General features: G+C 33.8%; 1 protein-coding gene across 3 annotated transcripts; it reads right to left on the bottom strand.

Moving 5' to 3' along the window:
• Window positions 1-277: 277 nt before the first annotated feature.
• LOC140790603 (probable LRR receptor-like serine/threonine-protein kinase At1g06840) lies at window positions 278-21,941 on the bottom strand. 3 transcript variants are annotated; one of them, XM_073140744.1, is made up of 22 exons: window positions 21,800-21,941; window positions 21,648-21,718; window positions 21,209-21,354; window positions 20,022-20,169; window positions 17,265-17,336; window positions 16,970-17,041; window positions 15,078-15,221; window positions 14,926-14,997; window positions 14,756-14,827; window positions 13,615-13,689; window positions 12,243-12,311; window positions 10,998-11,066; window positions 10,746-10,817; window positions 10,388-10,474; window positions 10,238-10,306; window positions 7,553-8,040; window positions 6,031-6,186; window positions 4,665-4,948; window positions 2,968-3,019; window positions 2,327-2,577; window positions 1,351-1,485; window positions 278-768 (listed from the first exon to the last, which is right to left on the bottom strand). In XM_073140744.1, the coding sequence occupies exons 3-22, from the start codon at window positions 21,318-21,320 to the stop codon at window positions 418-420; spliced, it is 2,850 nt and encodes a 949-aa protein (XP_072996845.1). In that variant the 5' UTR covers window positions 21,321-21,354; window positions 21,648-21,718; window positions 21,800-21,941; the 3' UTR covers window positions 278-417. The 3 variants fall into 3 exon arrangements, with proteins under 3 accessions (XP_072996845.1, XP_072996844.1, XP_072996846.1); XM_073140743.1 differs by having other exon boundaries at window positions 21,209-21,365; window positions 21,800-21,937; XM_073140745.1 differs by lacking the exons at window positions 17,265-17,336; window positions 20,022-20,169; window positions 21,209-21,354; window positions 21,648-21,718; window positions 21,800-21,941 and having other exon boundaries at window positions 16,963-17,041.
• Window positions 21,942-23,115: the final 1,174 nt, after the last annotated feature.

Raw genomic sequence — 23,115 nt, 5'->3', positions numbered from 1 at the left:
ATCCAACCAAACAATGGTAATGGCTCATCCTAAGTTGGAAGATAATCTGAGTGTGTACCTTCAAAGCTTCATTGTTGTCACTCATAACAAAAGCATGAAGAGAGGTATGATGCACTTCACTGTTTAATTTCATGCCATCCATTATGGAAACCCTTTGTCTCAATTCTGAGTATACTGATGGTGCTAATTTGTTAATTGATATAAGAGCCTGCGAAGAGAGGAATATCTTTCTATCTTTGTTAACTGGTGTAACAAAATATTAGAGGATTCTGCAGGATGCTACAACAAAACAGAACTAATTTTTTAGAAAACAGCAGCTGTTGTTGTATTACATATATGGATGTTCACCTGGGAAGAACCTCATATTCAGAATGTGTACATATTTACTTGCCTATTTAAGAGCATACATAATCTACATCACCGAGGGGTAACAGTTGTAGAAGCCAAACCGCCACTGTCTACATTGTTTGTGCCAGATGTGTCAGTTGAGATGAAAAGATTATCCATCCCTGAGAATGCCGAGGAAGATTCAGCAAGTTTACTGGGACTTGTCACCATGGACTCGGATGGGGCAGCATCAGCTTCTGGCATCATTCTCCGTATATTTTCTAGTTCTGCAACTACCTCTGACATTGAAGACCTCGCATCAGGCTGATCCTCACAACATTTAAGTGCCAGGGACGCGAATTTCTTGATACATTCTGGAGAGTAGGATCCCATGTTTTTGTCGATAACGGGCATCATACCAGAACGGCAGGCCATGCTCACCTACAACCAAGAGAACATAATCCCTCAGCAAATTCCAGTTTTGAATCTGTCAAAGTAAATCTTTTAACATATGCTGGTGATTTTCTTTTTAAAGCTATTCATATGGAGGCAAGACAATAAAGTAAGCAGATGTGTCTGTAAGAAGCATGTATCCAGTAGGATGAATCAATCATGTTCTTTACATCCGGAGGCAATTGTGCCTTGAGAATACATAAAAATACAATAACAAGAACAACTACTACCACTACTTGGGGTCAGCTATATGAACCAGTTTATTCCATTCGTTCTTTGTTAGATCAATCCTCCAGAGGCTACAATTAAATTAAATTATATAAGGATATATAAAAGTTTTAAGCTGCCTATTAAGCTCTCTGGTTTATCCGGTCTTGGGCGAGGCTACGAAAATATATGAAATGAAGCACACAGACAGGGTTTGGGGGTATATAAGGAAGCTCATTCAAAATTAACAGCTAGACAGTACATAATGATACGTGTCTCGGCTTTGTAAATGGAACAGAGGCAGCTTTATCATGATTATTTTAGTAAGATAGGCTCTTCAATTATGCAAATTAAGCTCTGTACCTCTCTCACAATGTTTTTGCCATGAGAGATTGGTCTCATCCCCGTCAGAAGTTCAAGAAACACAACGCCAAGACTGTACACATCACTTTTGTCTGTCAACTTATGAGTTAGGAAGTACTCTGGATCAAGGTAACCCTGCAAAGAAGAACGGACACAAGCTTAACTCCAGTGGGAGTTGCATTTAGAAATATTCAATGCTGTATTTATGAAAGGAAAACAGTATTTCTATCACATTAGGAAAATAGTTTCGACAAAGAGATGTCAAATTAGCAAGTTTTAACTTAGTATTTAACTCCACCAGTTGTTCCACTATTTTAATGAGTACTGAGCATATGCATACTATTGAAGATGCTTTTGGTTTTTGTTTTATATAAACTTATTACTTATAAGATGCTATTGAAGATATCTATTACTTACCTATTCTGTCTTTTGGTGCAGTTTACCTTCTTTTCCCTTTCCTCGGCTACAGAAGGGTTCACACCTGTTATATTACTAACTTACTATAAAGAATATATCCCTGCTAAGGATTTTCCTTAATTACTTAAACCATCGAGGACCAACCACAGGTCATCCAACTTAACCACTATCTTGTGGACCATGTTAAACTTAATTACATAACTGCAACTCATTATTTGCAACACATGAAGTATCAATTGATTTTAACAATTGTAGCAAGTTAATAATGAGGTACTATCTGGTCACTTATTTGACAATTCTTATTGTAACTATGGGATAACTTAGTTGAAAAACTCATGATCAAATTTTATGTCTTGAGCTACCACCAATTCTAGTGCCAAATTCTTGACTGACGCAGAAGAACCCAATTGACAAGTACAAAAACCAACTATATATTGATCATCTATGCTAAGGCAGTCCAGCAGACGTCCAGGTCTGGATATATTAGAAAATTCTCTTTCATTGTTAACAGTGAAAGAAGTACAAAAATGTAAAGCTGCTAGCAGTAAGCCACACTTACAGGGGTGCCCTTAACTAGAGTGGACACATAATCAGGTATCATCCCTTCATTATCTGGTACTGGTGCAAGCCTTGAGAGACCAAAATCAGCAAGTTTGGCATTAAACTTAGAGTCCAACAATATGTTGCTGGCTTTAATATCACGGTGGAATATCGGAGGATCTGCCTCAGTATGTAGATAGAGGATACACTTAGAAGCACCCAATGCTATGTGCAGCCTTGCAGAGAAATCCAGAGGGGCTAAAGAATTAGCTGTTACATGTCAAAAGGCATTAACTAGCAAGGGCAGATAGCAAAGAACATAGATTGTACTAGTAATTGTAGAATAAGGATCAAGTCAAATATACATCTATCAACTTGGTGTAAATCAAATGTACAGGACCCAAAGACAACAGTAATAATATGCACATGAGCAAGAGAACAAATTTTTTTCTACCAAGTTTCATCATTCTTTTCACATCCACATATTTTATATAGTAACATTGTAATAAACCATGAAAGAAAATATCTATTGCAAATTAACATACATAATAAAATAGTCAAAATTCAAAATCCAGGTTCAATTGTGATTTTCTTCATCTCAAGAAGATCACCTTAAAGTACCAAAAAGATATTGAACCAATATAATGCTCATATACTTACCAGAAAGATGATCACGCAAAGTACCATTTGGCATGAATTCATAGACCAGCATCTGTAAAACACAAACAGATTTCAGGAAGCGATAAAGATAAGAAGTTACTCAGGAAAATACTACTAATTTGGGCACAGGATAGATAAATTAAGCTCAAGAACAATACTGCATAGTCCTGTACAAGTTTTTGACATCCATGCCAAAGCATGTTAAACATAGCCTTGGGTATTTTCTGCACTAGATATTCATTATAATGTATGAAAGATGTGATCAATCTTGAATAGCTTCAAGAATATATATGACAGACAAAGAGAAGGAACTACGGCAGAGGTAGGAGACTTCAATAATAGCTTGCAGTGCTTACGGCACAGTCGGACATGCTGTGCATCAGCATGAGTGTGTCTGTGGTATGACAATCTTGGTCACCAGCACTGCTGATGATTGCAGTCAGAGTGGCTGTAGTGCTAACTTATGATAGTGGTTGTGTCACACCTGTAATAGGTCTTGGTCGAGACGTGTGTGAGAGAGAGACAGAGAGAGGAGAAAATGTATATATAATGATTTAAGAAAGAACTCTCATAAAGGATATTAGGAATATTAAATGTTCATCACTAATGTCCAAATGAATTCCCATCAAATCTGACCTCAAATCATATTTGGTTTGTGCTTCCTGAAATTCAATCAGATTCACTGAAGTAAACTGAAACATTACAATCTACAACTTGATAGTCTGGAACAGTGATTCCCAGAAAACTAGAACTCAAATTTCACCAAATTCCAGGATTTGCCATTTTCCAAATATGGTGTCAAGATTAACTCGGACTCAACTAAACCTTGAAAAAAAAATTCCTTTGTTGCAAAGAAAAAACACATTATTTGTTACATCATACTATCTGCACTACACAAGTGGAGATATATCTGAATAGAACAGAAGTGGAATTGGACACTGGGAAGTACAGCAACAAAAGAGTCCCTATCTCATGAAAACTAATCTTAACATGCATGGACACTATTAAATTGGATAATATATTCATACTTCATTTGTCATAATGGCTGCCACCTGGCATGGCATTATAAAAGGGGAAAGCTCATTGATTGATTTTTAGGATAAATATAAAGTAGGCCAAAAGAGAATAACATAGGTCCATTTTAAATTTATTGTTCTCAGGGTGTGCTGTCCTCAGGGTATGGCACTCTTTATATAAAAATATAAAAAATTCCAAACTTCTTCAGAGAGATAAATTTTGGTGCACAATTAAATAATGAGACATCATTCATAAGGGTCTCACAAGCTTCCATCGCAAAAAGGCAAAAAACTGAAAATGCTCATAGTACGGTCAACTGAAACTACTCTTAGGCATTGGGATTTTTGTTTTGCATTGCCAAAGTACAATACTAAACTCTAGTACCACAGCTCGTGATGTGAAGGATCATGATAAGCTCGTGCCCATTAATCCAGCTGAATTTACTTTTGGCTAAAAAAGCTGGCCGTAAAGCAGCAAATGTATAAAAGCCTCAATCCCATTAATATTGGCCCTATTTAACTTTTTTCTATATTTCTTCAAATAATTTAGCTACTCTAAATAACACCCACTAACTTTATGGAAGTAAATTTTCAACATAACAAAATATTTTGAGTGAAATTAAGAAGGGTCAAAAAATGATCAAGAAATCCCTATATATAGAAATAATCTGGGAGGTGCACCTGCTCATCTAGTTCATCACAATATCCAACCAAAGAGACCAAGTTTCGATGATGTACTCTTGACAGCAACTCTATTTCTGTGCAGAACTCCTTTGAACCTTGAAGAGATCCCTCATATGCACGTTTGATAGCTACAAGTGTTCCATCAGCTAAAATTCCTTTAAATACTTTCCCATAGCCACCTTGTCCAACTTGAGTTGAATCGCTGAAATTGTTTGTTGCAACGAGCATTTCTTTAAATGTAAAGCATTTTACACCATCAATTTTAATTGAAAATTGTGACACTGCAAAAGAAATATCAATTTAGAAAGTAATTTTGACATCAGTCAACTGAGAATTTAAGTGTATTTGGATGAAACCATTGTCTTATAATACATGATATCTTGCACCTAAGACTTAATGAAAGCTCAAGTTTATGAATCTAACCCAGCATTTAAACAGCCATTAGGTTGTTCGGAACTCTGAATTACTCCATATTGAGTCCCAAATGGAACAGGGTCTAAGAATCTGATTACTCAATAGCTTCCATATATGCTTTAACAACTTTTGTTTGGTAATGTTCTCACAGCAATTATGTTTACCATTCAGGTCCCTTTCAACATTAATTGTCAAACAACAAACTTGTTACATCTTCTTAATAACATCTGAACAATGTGGAAATAGCCATGATCAAAGTGTAATCAAAGCATTATTAGCATACTATTATCCTATACATTAGTTTTCTAAAGTTCATGAACCCTTATCAACTTTATGGACAAAGTGCTATCCATATGAATACAAGAAGAAAATATTCAGATACCACCAATATATGGCTAAAGTCTTCGAATGTGTCACATAGAAGTATGTTATTATAGCATAGGGCTAAACATACATGTACTACATAATGGGTAAGTGACCAAGAGTGCAATTGCTTGGAAAGCAAAACTATGAACTTTTGCAGAGACAACAAGCATGGATATATGCAAGGAGATACAAGTAGCATGAATGCAAGTAATTGCATTGAGGCGTGATACAGACATTTTAATGTGATCCTAGGGTTATCAATAGTCAATACTATATTCATTTACCAATTACCAGATTAAACTGGTGGCCTACACTCCTACAGATATAGAAAGTGAACAGCAAGAATGAATCAAAGAATCTTGTCGATCAGGACATTCCAATGACAAAGGGTTAAGAAAACTTCGAAAAGAAAACAAGACAAAAAGAGAGTAGTAGATTACAATCAGACCAACAGATCAACTAATTAGGGAAAAAGTGCTTATTAATTGATATCTTGGCTTTCTAAGAACTCATGAACTTTTTTCTCTTCAAGTTTATCGAAATTAGTACTGGTATCTTTTATCAGGATTAGAAAAGGACTTACAGGAGTGTCTTTTTGAAACCATTCGATATCTAGAGCGCCTTCTTATGATAAGAATTGTAACCACCACAGATAGAGCAGTTGCACCAGCAACTACCCCAACCAAGAGACCCGCAATAGCACCCTTGCTTAATCCTGATGTTGTACTGTCAGGGATGTCTGTATAGCAAATAACACATCAGCGTGGTATTACAAGAATAAAGTAGTGAAGCTCACAAATGTTCTAATAATTTTGGTCCACGATAAAAAAAGTGAAGTTAAATGAAACGCCAAGTTGTCACAAAAATAGAAATAATGTGGTGGGACAAAACTACAGCAGTGCTATATAAGTTGGGGATTTGACAGTTTAATAATATTTATTTTTTCTGATTTAGCATATAAAAATAAGTGCATATATTTTCTATAATCAATGCATATTTTGTTATAATGAAATGCACATAATTTATATATGCGTTGCACCAACGATAGCCATGTTGAAGGCATGGGGCGTGCCGATTAGCACGCCCCTACGTACCACTAGCACACATTTAACATATTTTTAATAAATTTTTAAATATATTTAAAATATGTTTTTGGGTCTTCGGCATGTCAACTTTTGGTTTTTGGTTTGAACATATGTATTAAAGCCTACATTAGAGTCTTTTATCTTTATATTATTTTTATAAATGACCTAATTTATTAAATATATAGCACTAATTAAATAGAAACATTATTCAACACATAACATAATTGAATATATTTATTAAAACTAATATTAATAATTGAACATTCCATAATATTAGTTGAATACTTCATAATATGATTGAAATAAAAACAAAGATAAAAAATGGGCTCTACATAACATATTATGTTTGTCACATGATTTAAAAAAAAGAAAACCTCATAAAATATTTTAGATTTACCACTCTAATGAATTCGTTTCGAACTTAATGCGACCTGTGTCGGTCGGCACGGCTCTAACACGGGGTGTGCCACTAGGTGCCATCCCATCGTTGGCACGGCTATCATTACGGTATACATTAGAGTCCATTATTGCAAACACAGAATCATCTCCATTCTCCAAAGATTTCGGTCAGAGCAGGCATATACCATCAAAAAATAAAATGCAATTAAATTGCAAAAGTCCTTATATAAGTCATAATATAACAGTGCTTAATGGTCATTGTACAAGTAAGAATCAAGAAAGAAAATATGGTGATGCTACAATTAGTGAAGGTAGTCATTCTGGCAATAATGGTTCTAGTAAGAAGCTATTAAGTGGTAAAAGCAGGAATAATAGTGACAAAGGTAGTAAATGTATTAGTAATCTTGATGATAATTATGAAAGTGTTCATAAAAATGAATTGTCTTTTTCTCCTTTTATCTCTGGAAAAAAAAGGGCATATGATTTTTTAGCTTCTCTGCCGAACTTCTTGGATTGTAAATCTTTTCCTCTGAAAATATACTCGAACAAGATTCAGAAAAGTTGATGCTTCTTGATGTAAAAGAACAGAAACAATGTGCTTGTATTGTTTTGAAGACATACCGTAAGACCCCCTAGTGAAGTTGAGAAGCTCATATGGTCCAAAAACATCTGAAAGTGTTATCTCCCAACCAGAAAGAATGCGTCTGAGTCGTAAAACCTCACTTATATTGAACAAACTAGTATTACTGGGGAATAGTTTCAAATGCATGTTCAGCCTTGGACCAATCTCCCATATATATCGATCAATGTATAACTGATATAGAAACAGGTTTAGCAGAGAAGTTAGGTCTATCTCAAAATCATTAATATAGGGACGGAAGTTCGAGATTCCTGGACTTTTCAAACGAAACCCAACTCCAACTGGAACAGCACATAAACAAGGAATAGGAGATAATGGGTTATATTCATAGTTTCTGTCCGTTGGGCATGGACTACATTCTGTGGTGGAGAGTTCCAGATTTCCATATGTCTGGTCAACAAACTGAGGACGACAAAATTGAGCCATATCAACTTGGGTTGAATTTTCACATACAGGGTTCGCATATAACCTGAACAGAATATTAAGTAGATATAGTAAGTCATTTAAGCAAATAGGTTGACAAGAAATATTGAAGTGGAAACTCACAAATATAGTTTTTTCCCCCTTATATCTAGAACTCAAATAAATTTTAGCTTTGTATATCTCTGCCCTTGTGAACATCTGAAAAATAATGTTAATTTTCTTTGGGAAAGGAGTTACCATCAAGATCTTGTATTTGAAGAAGCGAGGATGGCCATGCTCATACCCGGTCGGCACACCTTTGTGTGTCACATCACAGCTCTATTATATTTTTTAGGGCTTTAATACATGTCTTTGGTTTGAATATGTGTATTAAAGCTCATATTAAAGTTTTTTATCCTTAGATACCTATTTTACTAAAGATACAGTAATAGTCAAGCAGAAACATGATTCAACGCATAAAATAATTGACATTTTTATTAATTAACAATAGTTCAATAATTAAAACTAAAACTTAATTGGATGTAGTTAAGCTAGCATGTTCCTTTTGACCCAATTTGAATAAATTTGATATATTAATTTCAGGTTTTTTAAAAAATATAATCATGCTGAAATTTCAGCTAAAAATTATAAAATTTGGTTTCAAATCAACTCATATGGAAATAATCTAAAATGTTCATATACCAATTTTGACCCAATTTAAATGAATTTGACATATTATTTTTAAAAATTTTAAATTTGGGGGAAATCAACTTTTCTCTTTGATTCCTACATTTTAAATAATATTTTTTATATAAATCTAGCACCAAAATACTAGATCTATATCAAAAGACCCTTACAAAATAATAGATCTAGCTAGATCTATCATTTGTGAACCTCAAATTAACTATTAAAATGTAAAACAAAAAAACACTATGCTGACCATGGGTCGGCACAAGGCCAACAGACACAACCATCCTTATGAAGAAGTAATAACTTACAACAGAACAATCAAAATTTATTAACATAACATGTTATATCATAAAATAGTGAACTTTATTAAATCAAGAGCTTAAAACTAAAACAAATGGTCACAAAAGAATGAATAATGTGCACCATAGAAAAATACAAAAAATTTCACACCTAAAAGAAAGTTATTTTCTCAAAAATAGAAAAGGAAGGCCACATTTTATCACTTTATGTTTAACTGTCCTTGTGATTTCGAAAACCTCCTGCTAGAAACAAAAGTCTCCCGAATTTCAGTTTAACAAAAATATAATGTTCTCCTTGTGTTTCAACAAGCCAGCCAAATTAACAAGGAGTGCTAGTGAAAGTAGCAACAAGAGTCCAGCCACAACGTTAGAAGAGAGGATTTTTCTTCCCTTCAACAGGGTCAATATAATTTGAGATTTGAACAATATTAATGAAACCCAAGCATATGTATTTTTTAAATTATCACAAACCCAATTACTTAAAAAGTATCACTTGAAATCTCTACTTCAATATCACAGAACCTATCCTTTTATTAAGGATAAAATCAAGGATTATTTGATTCCAAATCAAGACATAAGAAAGTTGATAAGTCTGGAATAATTGAATGGAAAAACTGGTTAAAGGGTGAAACTTGAACTTGTTATGAATTATGGTGATGACTACCCAACCTAAACCACAAAAGATCGGTGCAAAAAGGACCCCAAGCTGAATCCTTCAAATCCATGATCTAAATAGCCAACCGATGCAATATAGTAGACAACATGTTTTGCAACTTTGCATCTTCATGCAAAATTTGTAAGTGTGTGTTTCAGTTTCAAATGATGCAAATCGAGCTTTGGCTGGAATTGGCGAAAATAACACGAGACCAAATACTTCTATAAGAGTTTAATAAGTTCTGCTATGTCAACTTGAAAAAAATTGGGTAAGCCATGGAAACAACCTCTCCAGTTATGGGATGAAGTACTATGTATATTTTGCGCTCCCTGGAACCTGCATTCACAAGAGCCTTGGCCACTCGGAACATATATACTAATATGAATGTGCAAGTGTATGTGTATCCATGCGCATGCTTGCAAGCATGGACTCTAAAAGACAATCCTTGAGCGAAAAACAATCTATAAGCAAGTGAAATTAGGAATCAAAAGTACATGCAGGAACAATTCAGAATGGTATATGATACTGGCAAAACAGAATACATGTACATTGTCAAGATAACCTAATTTAAAACCATAAAATGGTCGTGGTGAATTAAGCTATGTCAAAGAAATACTTACAAGACGGTGACATTTGCAGGGGGGTCAAAAGAATCAGGCATATTGGTGAGAGAATTATTTCGAAAATCCCTGCAATACAAACTTATATATTGTTAGATACTAGTAAAACTCAACTTCATAAAAAGGCATTTGCAAGTCACAAGGTCGTACAAGACTAGACTTTCGTTTCCAAGATTATTTATGCTCTTCCAGATAGTTGACGGAACAGATCCATCTAGGAAATTATTCTCAAGTGACCTGTAAAATTAGAGAAAGAAAATGATTACAGACTACCTCACATGCTGCAGGACATTGATCACCTGCTATGCATAAATCATCCAATCTCTAGCTTTCAACACCTAATATGCAATCTAGAACAAATTATTGAGTATTCTTCCTAAACTGATTTAGACCGATGTACCAGGAAGGGGACTACAGCTTAGGTTAAAGGATAAAAAATATATCCAGTAAACACAGTATAGTATGCATCTGCAGAAAACGAAAATATACAAGTTGTATGCATGCTTACAGCAGCTGCAGATTAGGAAGACCCGAGAAGTTTGAAGGAATAGTTCCATTTAAGAAGTTGTGTGACAAATCACTGCCCAAATATCAAAATAAAGGAGAGTCAGTCATTAATCAAGGTTGCCAAACAATAAACCATAAATAACTTGCATCAAACAGGTTCAGAGTTCGGACAGAAAAATATATAAATTAGTATAGACAGCAGTTTCAAGAGAAGACAAAATTCAGATGAAGTTCAAAACTACAGAGCACATACATGGTAGTGATACTACTTGAGAGCTTATTAGATGGTATGGGTCCCTTCAACTGGTTCCAGCTAAGATCCCTGAAACATGCAAGCCATACATTACTCAAGAATACGAAAATAATCAACATAGCATATGAATTGATATGACTAGTGCATAGAATCTGGAAATTGTCTGATGTTGCAAAGACTCATGATGCAGTATTGCAGGCAGTTAGAATAACACCATGAAACCTGTATATTAGATGGGTGCTCTTTCGTTAACATTAATAGCAATGTGTATTAAAAGCATATAACAAGTTTCACAAGAAATCTTGTACATCAATAACAACTAGAGTAACTAGCATCCCATCAGATAAAGCATCTTCTCGAAATTGGATGGCTGCCTAAATGTTTTTATCCACTCCCACGCAAAATAGTATGAGGTGTTCATTATTTCACATGTTGTGTCACCTAAAATGCTAAGCAATTAAACAACTTAGTTTTGTTGAATTACACTAAAACCTAATAAGAAATTAAGAATACAGTCCTAAATTAATGAAACACTCACTTTGGTAATCAATCTTAACCATGGAACATAAACTCAACTCAATTAACTCACTAATCAAATTATTAGTGCTAATCTTAACCATGGAACATAAACTCAAGAAATCTAGTTTGCCATAGTATGATCTCTTTTAGAAAAAAAAACAATTCATTTGATTGGTGTCATGCTTAAATAGTTCCTTTAGATTAAATAATGTGATTTAAAACTTAAAAAAAATTACTCTCCTCTTAGTGAATGAGTTGAAACTATTAGCATTACAATTTCCTTAGACTCTTTTCAAGTTTGACTAGTTCCCTTAGAGCCTAATAATAAGATTAGAACAAGTAGAATTACACATTCTCTTCTTTAAAATCTAAATGAGACGTGTAACTCATAGTGTATACAACTAGACATAAAGCTATGATGTATTAAAAAATTAACAGTCTCCGCATTCTATCACCGTTAAAATACAAGTAGAATTATACATTCTCTCTTTTAAAATATAAATGAGATGAGTAACTCATAGTGTATACCACTAGACATAAAGCTATGATTTATCCAAAATTAACAGTCTCCACATTTCTTTGCGCAGAAGTGCACTTCTGTAGTTCTCTTTACATGATAGAATCTCAAGAAACATTATCACACACCCATTAGACCAAGAAATAGTGTAAAGTACAGTTCCCATGCATTTTTTTTCAACATCAATCAGACAGAAGTGAAAAACTCACAAATATCCAAGTTGAGGTATCCCACTCAGATCAGGAATAGTTCCTTCCAAGCTGCAGTTTCTAAGACTCCTGTTAACAGAAGACTTACCTCTTTTTAGTTCTTTTATCACTTGTATATAAAATTTGAACTCCAAAAAGTACCGTATAACAGTAAATTATAAGAAAGCGGATGATCACAGTTGACAAAAGTATCCTAACAACTAAATATACATCTTGATGGAGGAACTCATAAAGTTTAACCAACAAACAGAAGTAAAAGAAACCTTAATTAAATGATGCTATATAGAATGACAAAAGTAATTTTACCACCAACAGATGCATGTAGAAGACAAATTGGCAACCAGTGGAATTTAGGCAATTGCCTACTCATCTATATCCTTCAATTGAAGCTAGCTATGTGAGTAACTATCATAGAATCATCCAAGCCTTTTCTCAACAATATGATGTTGGCTGGAATGTGGACCACAAGTTGGATGAGAAGGCTCTAGAAGAATTGATAGACTATTATTACCAGATGTCAACCTGACATCAATCCTCTAGAAACTGGTGTGAAATTCTTCTGGACCAACCCCATGAAGTTCCCTATATATGGGAATAGTTAGACAGAGTAAGATGACAACTTGGGGATTTATCTTCATCTTTATGAGACAATTTGACTAAAAAAATTCAGGTTGATCTCAAAACTAGCTATGCAAATAATGGAGGATAAACAACGGGCTGTACGAATTTAGGACCAGTTTTTTGTGACACAACTCTTGTTATGTCCGGGAAACAGAATTACATGCTTCATGCATCTCCAAATTTTGAATTAAGTAGGAAAAGAAGGAATTACCAGATATCTAGTGTTGAAATGCTCCAATAAGGTTTACAGGTTGGGAATCCATTACATTTGGCCGTGGCCAACATAGCATTTTCAATCTAAAGTATAATATCTTCTATGTGATCACTATATATTCAAGTATATGTTGCAAATGTCATAGTTATTAAGATAATTATGCTGTTGAAGACAAGAAACAACTGGCTGACCCTACCACAGTCAATTGAATTTTTGCCATCATGCAACTTCTAAACTAGATATTATTTATCTAATAACTATACTATTACTACATGGTTAGAAACCGTCAAAAGTACTGCAGATATAGGCAATGTTATAATCAGCCTACTTGCTTACCATGGGCATCAAAGGTGGCTGTGCAAACATAAACAATCTCTGTAGCAATAATCTTCATAAAACTAAACATTAGGTTAAAGCGGTATCAGGAAATTTGACAAAAAAAATTGTCATAAATTCCACATATGTAAGAATATCTCAATCAAATATCGGATTCAATTAATTGGCCAACCCACAAGGAATGAAATAGAGTGCACTCACAATTTTCGAAGTGTTTTGATGTTGCCATATGAAGCAGGAATAGAGCTGCCACTGAAGTTATTGTTATCGAGTTGACTGCAAACAGAGAAAAAATGTGTACACTCTCAGTAAATTTAAGAATTAAGTGGCATAAGTAGTTGGAAATATCTGCCTATCAACTAGAGACCAACTTGGTTGGAAGAAATATAGATGTCAATTGCCAATAGTATAAATCAGTTCCATATTTTGAAATTTGGATTCTGCAATATCATACAATAAGTCAACAACAACCACATTCCAAAGAATAATATTAATTCTTAAGCACATAAATTGCTTATCATAAATTTGCTGAGATATTATTAGTTATTATAATATGTTGGTTTCAACATATTAGAGTCAACGGGAAAGGAAGAACAAAATGAAGGCAAGGAAGAACACTAATGGAGGAAATAGAGGGAATGAAAATGCGGATACATGAGGTTGTTAAAGAGATCTTCTGTGATGGAGGATACAATCCATCCCTTCCACACTGCAAGCAACATTCCTTAATTACATCACTAGATTGTCCAATCAAAAAGACATTTGATAGCTCCAGATTAACCTTCTTTTAAAGATAAAAAAAATACACTAGATTCTTCAGGCCAAGTAATTGATATAATTTCTAAATGGAAGTGTTACTGTTAATGTATATACTCCTATGTTGTACCTGAGAGATAACCTACCCTAACCATACATGTATTTATACTTATTCTCAATGAGAATGGATCAGAGTTTTCCTATTCGTCACAGTTACTAGATTTCAGATTAGGGGCACTTGAAAAGCTAGATAATGAAGAGCAGGGCTAAAGTGCTAAACAACTCAAGAACAACAAAGGCAATAACAAAACAAGAAAATGTTAAACATAAAACATGATTTACATGTTCTAGAGAAATTGGTGGATGATGCAAGTCTTAACTGTTGTTATGATGATCAAAACAACCTATTAGAAATAATCCAAATCCCAGAAGTTACATTAGGTAATTTTGTAAAAACAAAAAGTACCGGCAGACCAAGTCCTCATGACATCTAAAGTAACAAATATAAAACTAGATTTTACAAATAAGATTTCACTTTTATAGAAAGCAGTTTTTTTATACTGATTCATGATGGTATGGTACATACAGAATTTTTAGATTTGGCATCTCTGACATTTCCGGAGGAAGATATCCCGACAAGTTATTGTTGTCCAGTAGGCTGTAAAAACATCAACAAAGAATCATGATGATGAATAGATCAACTAAAAATTGGTACTTGGGAATACAAATTATCAGGAAAGAAATATAACCACTTACAAATGAAACAGAATTGGTAATCTGGACAACTCAGGTGGGATTTGCCCACTTAATGAATTGTTGTTCATATGACTGAAAGGCAAAAATATTAGGATCAACTTAGGAAAGACATTCTTTCTGACTGAAGGCAACGTAAGTTAAAATCTACTTACAGATGCTTTATCCTGCTTAAGTTAGCAAAAGATTTAGGTATTGGCCCTGATATTTGGTTCTGGTCAATTTGTAACCTATCTAACATTGGAAGGTAGCCAATCTCTTCCGGCAAATACCCAGATAGTTGATTACCATTCAAAAGCCTGCAAATTGAAATACCATGTAAATTGTGAACAAGCAACTAAGCAAGTACTTACTTTAGAAAGCATTTCAGCGTCCTTCCAAAGGAATGTAATGGCTGTAAACAATGAAAATAAAAAGAAAAGGAAGAGAAAGAGAAGAAAGTATCCACACACTAAAGTAGTTTTACAGGAAAAAGTGCGCCAACTACACAAGACAAAAGCAAGAAACAATATTTCAAATTCAGCATATACTTCATGGGTTCATGGCTCAAAACTGAAATGAACATTTAAGAGATTCACCAGAAGGAAAACAAAAAAAAAAACTGACAAAGATTACATGATATGACGATAGACATGACGCTAAATACGTGAATTACACAAATGAGCATTTCGATCATCACAAAATGCATACACCTTGGGGCAGACAGAGGAGCACATCTAATTCAGACTTCAACAACTTGTTTAATTAAGTTTATGCCACTCCAGACTTGCTCTCCTCTACCCATGCAGTTCTCATTTTTAACTTCTCTAACAACTTGTCTTTAACATACAGACTTCAACAACTTGTCTAACACAGGTGGGGCATTGTGACAAGAAAAGAAATCATATAAACCCATGATATAAGCAAGGCAGCTTCTCAAGTTATTATTTATTAATATCTAAGCACTACTAGAGCTGATTCAGCTGAAAGAGGAGCATACTGCAGGTGAAAAACATCAAGTGTAAAATTATACCATGGCATTGGAGCAGAAATTTCTAATTTAGTCTTGCCAAACCTATTTTCCATTAAATTTTAGAAACCTCCACTCACTAATTTTGAGGTCCAGATCTTTCTAATCAACCTCAAACATGAACCCAAATTGTCAAAAGTAGTCATCAACAATAATAAGCAAATCTTACTTCCAACTATTTAGAGAATTGGGTATATGGTTCAGTTTCTTCCATTCAACTCTATTAGCGCAAGGTACTCTAAATCAAGCACTCACATAATTTTTTTTAGCATTTCCTCCCAAGTAAGTTCTAGTGTTCCTATCATTCTCAAAGAACCTTCTACATAAATGATGTTGCTCCTCCTTACTAGTTCATTATGTGATGGGCGTGCTTAAACAATCCTAAAAGGGATTTAGATGACGCACCTCTGCTGGGACATTACCACTGCAAATTTGTGATTAATCCAAATTACAATTTCTAATATGTTGTTCAAAACATTAAAGTTGAAATAGTGAAAGATAGAAAGAAAGCCCATAGCCAATATTATATGATAAAGATAACCTGAAAATTGTGTACAAGCATTAACACAATAATTTCATATCTGGACTAATCATAAAGTTTAGAACAAGAAATAGTCAAATATTTATTGTATTTTGTGCAAAGGCCAATTCTCAATGTCACCTCCACCTTAGGACATGCATCAAGTCAGTTTAATTTATGTTCATTTTCTATTCTTCAATTTCAGAATTATTGCTTGTAATTACAACAAAACATAGTTGCCCAGTAATTCCTTGATGTGATAATCAGATTTAATCCATGAATGTTGGTTTATCTTATTATCTTAGAGAGAATTTTGATGAAGAATAACAGAATCATAAAGATCATGTGATCACTATCCACTAGTCATTCTTCTCGAGATACATAATGACTTTGAAATTCAAGTCAAACCAATGTGTCATGACAGCTATACTTGATGGTTGATAATAAGAACAGTAAAGTATACTGCATACTAAAATTATCATAAATTGTCATATCAGAGTTATGGGCATACAACTTACAAAAGCCTCAAAGATGCGATATTGCCTATCTCCTTTGGGATGCTTCCACTTATATTGTTCCACATAACATCCCTGCAGAGAATAAAAACTGCAACAAATCAAAATATAAATACAAAATTTATTGTGGGGGTAGCGGAGTGAACAAATAATCAGAACTTAGGAGTGTTGGAATTGCCTAATAATGATAATTGGGAAAATAATATTGAAGTTTTGGTATCTAAAGCAAAGCTAGAGAAAGAATTTATAGTAGTTAGCAGCTTCCATTCATTAAACTGAGACAAAAGTGGCGACTCACAATATCTGCAAGTGAGACAAAAGACCAAGCTCAGCAGCTAAACTTCCAGAAAGATTCAACTTCAGCAACTGACTACACAGGTAAAGAAATTCAGTTATCATAATAAACAGAAATTTTTCTACAGGAGCAACAGAATAGCAGCTGAGGGCAAGGAAAGAGAAAAGAAGTACAAGCTGGCTCATCAAAAGAAACCATAGTTTGATTGGAAAGTAATTCTCTAGTTCAATAGTACTCTTTAAAAGAGAATTGTGGTCATTCCATATTATGGAAGAGATAAGCAAATATGGTTCAGCAATTATTCTATAGAATCATGATTTATAGAGACTTCTTTAAGTGAAAATAAAAGAAGCGAACCATTTGGCACCACTTGTAATTTTATTTTTTTTCTTTACTTTGATTCCAAAAAATGGAATTTAGTGCATGCAATATTTTTGGTTGTTGTTGCTTTATTATTTCCTTTAAATGTAACTATGGGAAGTAAGAAGAGCTCAGTCCTTTTTGTTGCAGAGCAGATTTTTTATCTCTTCACTAGGACTTCAGTGTCTCATCTCCCCCTTTTCCCCTCAATGGAAACTGTAACTAGGCATACACTAGGCTAATGAAGTTGGTAAGTATGATTTTGTCTATTTTGTGTCAAGAGTAACAAACTTACAATGTTCTTTCAATTATCCAAGAGAAGGGAAGAAAATTTAACATTTTTATTTTATATTATTTTTTTGAGACAGAAGTGGAAACTTAATAGTGTCCTAGTTAAACCGATGCTGCTGATTTTTCAAACCCGAAAATACTTATACAACATGAGCCCGTTTAACCAAATAAGCACTATCCCACTAAAGAAGAAAATTTTACACATTTATAATTATAAAAATGATAAACTTTTGATCAAAAACTTAATTATATAATTTATATCTTCTATTTTGTTAGATCTTTTTTCTTTTATATGATTTAATAATGTTGATTCTTGGCCTCTGAGCAAATTATGACAAGCATGCCAACAATAATTTTTCACCTAACATGGAAAGGCATCCTATTCCAAGTTTCCAACACCTTGTACCATATCATGATATTGAAGGTCACGAAGGCAATGTGGATAAGTAAGGAGATTAATAGCTTGGCCATTCAGCTAATCCCAAGGATAGCTTGTGAACTACCATGGAACTGATAGGGGATCCTATTCTAAGACCTCTTACATTATCATAATATTGAAGGCCACTGAGGCAACATGAACAATGAGAGGGCTAATAGCTATCCAGCCTAAGCACCTTAGAGATTACTATAACACTTCGGAGGTCTAATTTCATATATCACACCAATAAACCTATTGGGCCTGCAATACATGTTATGTTTTCAGACCTGTTGCAAGTGAAAAATGAGTGGGATCTGTGAGGTTGGTTGTAGTAAGGGGCCAATCTGGCTGGGTTAAAGGCAAGGGCCTCCGACCTTTTCAGGAAAACCGGTCTTCGGGTTTATGAGCACCAACAACGGTGTCGTTAAATCACATATGCTGCATATATATGATAGATTCCGATCAGCAAAGCCTTATCAAGCAATATTACAAGCAAGAATAATGTTGAAAAGAGATCACAAAAAACCTTAGCCCCCTAGCTAGACTTGAGAGAAAAGAGAGAGAAGAATAAAATACTTTATTGCCTAACAAGTCTAAACAAAACACAGTAAGAAAATAAGTCAAACCCTAATCAAACTCTAAAATAAACCAACTTAGTGTCCGTTGGGCATTCGATAGGCCTAGGGTGCATTCGAATGCATCGAGAATTTTCCTAAGCCAACCGGACAGGCATTCGAACGCCAGGACTTATAGAAAGCCTTTTGCTCTAAGTAGATGGCGTTCGAACCACAGACTGGGCATTTGAACACTCTGCCCAAAAAAATAGCTTTCTGTGCTGCTGCTGCTGCCGCCTTCTTTGCTCCTCCACTAACTGCTTAACGTTGCCTTTGTTGATAAGTAGACTGGAATTGAGTGATTAGACCTTCATTTCTATCAATTTACACTGGATATGATATCCTAGGATCTCAAGTGATCGATAAAACATGGTAGTATAGAAATTACTATTTACAATCCTTTCCAAGTTCGTCCAACCAAAAAAAAAGGATCTAGTAAGCATATAAATTGTGAGAAACATAATTTGATAGAAAAATCCAAATTTACCAAGTAAAACATATACCAAGTTCAGATGTTATCGTTGAATAAAGAATGAAAAATGAAAAATGTCAAAGGTCATTTATGGCAAGCCCTCCTATTACGACACAAATCAGTTACTAAAGCTTCTTCCACTTGCACTTACCTGAGTAACCTCTTTCTAAACAGATACTATTAGTTCCAATAACTACTTCAAAAGGCTTTGTAAAGGGTGCAAGATAGCACCCTCATCCAACTGTAACTAGCATACTCTAGCTTTTAAGCCAGTAAACCAAAACAACAACAAAAATAACAAAGCCCTTAGTTCCAACTATTTGGGGTTGGCTAAGGCAATGAACCACGTCCCTAAAATTTCAATAGTAGATCGCAAAAATACTTGTATCTGATAATTGGCAGTATCAAACTATCAACAACTCAAGACAAGAAAATAATTCTAGTAGAAATCAAGCTGGAGCTTCATAATAGTACACCATTATTAAGCAACAAAGAAGCATTTAAGTATGTTTAAGAAAATGCACATATGTTAGTTTGAAAAGGTTAAAAAGAAGAAGTACATAGAGTAAATATGCTAAAAGAATAGTTAATTGTCTAATTCATACAATTCCCGTATGTGCAGGTATCTGTCATTTGATACAGCATCGCAAAAGATCCCTGTCCAATTAGATCTACATGGATCTCCACTATTCCACGTATCAAGCTTCTTCATAGGATCAATTAATTTGCTTCTGATTACCCTTAGTGCATTGACTGTATGGAAAAATATTATTAGTTGCAAGCTCACTTCAATAAATAATATAAAAGAATATATTCTTCAGAAGTAACGAGTAGTTCATTTTTACATCTGAATTTTCATTTGTTACAATGTCCAGGGTTAGTTGGTAGATTGAAAAGTAGTTTTCAAGTAATTACCCAAATTTTAAGGCTCAATAGGTGTCTATTCCATTTTCTGTCTTTCTGTTTCTGGGAACAGGAAATACAAATTTTAACTTACCTCTGTTTTATTGTTAACTTCTGAAACAGAAGCATGTAATCGATTATGGCTGATGTGCACTTAGAGAGATAATCATAAAGGCATTTTCCATAAACAATTCACCATGAGAACTATAAAGATTTTGCACTATGAAAGTAATATGATGAAACAGAAAAGAAAAGCAGTGGGACAATTAGCCAAGTATCTCACCTTCTATATACAATAGAAAGAAATTCCACGATTAAGCACTAAATCCGAATGTCATCCATGCATGTTTACTCAGACCAATAACATTATTTTCATTAAAAGAAATAATACATCACAAACTGTGAATGTGCACTCATCTTTTCGATTTGTTTCTCCGTTTCCTAAGAGCAGTTGTCAAATTCTTAATTATATAATGACTAATTGTATAAATTTATTTTTCAAGTGCAACATTGAATTCTAGACTAGCTTAATTGCTAGCATACTAGTATCATTTTTCCTACACTAGATTCATAGATATGATTAAAGAAAAATAGATTTGATTTGTCACCAATCCCATGGCTAATATTCTATTCCAGCCAAATCCTATACACACAGCTAGAAGATCAAATATTGTGCAGTTTAAAGTTTAAACATAAACTCCACTGAGATATATACATATACCAATATATATATATATATACATTTATGTGCTTCTAGATATGTGTTATTGTATGTTTCTAATCATATAAATCATATCTGTGATGAGAAAAATTGCAATTCCTACCCTGAATCTTAATGGTCTAGAATTGGATAGACTGAGTACCGAGCTAGAAATAATAAATAGCTTACCTTCAGATGGGTCAGTTCTTTGTGCCCCAGCGACAGAGAATTTGTGCCCCAAAAAGAAAGGAGATGACATGGCCAAAATGGCCACATATAGAACAACTCGTGCTTCAGGCATCTTTACACAGTAAGAATAACCTCTCAAGCTTCGGCTGCAAATTAGCTGATAATAAGTTCACAAAACCATTAGAGCTTACAATTATATAAAGATTTATTATTTAGGAGGTATGAGACCAAGTACTTTGTACGAGAATCAACTCAGTCCTTTAAATTATTCAAAAGTGAACCATGATTCTGAAGATGCACTCTAGGTTTCCAACTAATCGAGTAGCTTCATCGATCGTTGCTTGCTCATATGGAAACCTATAGGCATTTCTTCGACATCTAGACCACTAGAATTCAACTTAAATTCCAAATAAAGTACGGAGATTACAAACCACAGTACCTTGACCAACGATCAAAGGATGTGCATCTCTAACCCACCCCGACGAAATCCACCGAGGGAACGCTCCCAACCTACAGTTTGAAAGATTCGTATCAAGGTGATGAAATCCAGCAATTCTTCAGAAAGAATCGAGATTAGGAGAGATTCGATACCCTCAAAGAGAGACGAGGGTTCGCAAGAGAAGAAGCGGCTCCACAAGAAGATATTTTAATACGATTCCGGTCCAGATCAAGAAGAGGAGGAAGGTGAGGAGGGAAGAAGAAGTAGAAGTCCGAAAGAGACATTTCCGCGCTTAAATTTTTTTTGTTTTCTTCCTTTGCGGTGCCAAAATGCCCGATTGACTTCTATCTAAGCTGTTACAATGTTGGACTGTTTTGTAAAGATGAAAAATAATAATCTTTTTCTTGTTTCGCACCATCAATTATATTTATTTCGTTTTACACCCTTTCTTTTGTCTAATTTTATAAAAAAAAAAATCTCATGTTTATTAAGGTCGACTCTTTCTCATGTTTTTTTTTTTGGTAATGTTAATAGATATATATATATATATATATCTTATTTTTAATTTCACTCCTGTATTTTAGTAAATTCCTCTAACTTATAAAATATAAAAAAAGGAGTGTCAAATAAAATAGATAAAAATTTCATAAAGAAAAGGAGACTATGAGAGAGAGAGACAGTGATGAGTAGATTACTTAATTTCTTTATGCATGCGTGAACAGAAGATTTCGTGTCCTTCTCCAGTGAAGCGGCGTCTTTACGTTCTTGAAGAAGTCAACCAGAAAAAATAATTTTTATAAGAAAAAATTCATAAGGACCCTTTTTGTAAAATGACGAGTAAATTTGCAAATATTCAGATGCTCAAGCCCTAAATTGTTACAGACTAATCCAACTATTAAAACTCCTATATATCCTGCATACTATCTCTTTAAGACCGTTGACCTATTCATTTATTTAAACCCGTGCTACTAAATTAGCTCAGCATTGAATCATATTGAAGTTGATGAATATTAAACAAATATTATTTACTCGGTGAGTTCCGATATGGATTCATAGAAGAAGATTCTTCTTATCTAAGTAACCTAAATTCACAAATAAGTGATTAAATTAAGTCTAAATTTATAATTTTATAATTATTTTTTTAATATATAGATTATCAGTAGAATTGGAACAAGTGTTTGACCAAAATTTAATTAATTACGTGAGCTAGATGGAGTGGGTGGGAAAGGGTTGTTTCAACAAACCATATCATGTGAATCTTAATACGTTCAAACTCTTTTTTTCTCTAAATCTAATTACATTTAATTTTTATTATTATTAACTCTTTTTATATATTCTATAATTTTTTTACTATATAAACCGTTAAATTAAGAGACTTATATGAATACTTTTTAATTCTGCAGTCTTTGTGGGTATTAAAAAATTTAAAATGTATACATAAAAAATAGTGATAATTTAGGGAGCTAAA

The sequence above is a fragment of the Typha latifolia genome, chromosome 6, assembly GCF_019914945.1.
Source record: "Typha latifolia isolate L0001 chromosome 6, TyphaL0001v2, whole genome shotgun sequence".
Taxonomy (NCBI): domain Eukaryota; kingdom Viridiplantae; phylum Streptophyta; class Magnoliopsida; order Poales; family Typhaceae; genus Typha; species Typha latifolia.
Note: the sequence above shows the minus strand (reverse complement) of the source record. Positions and strands in the feature narration are given on the sequence as shown.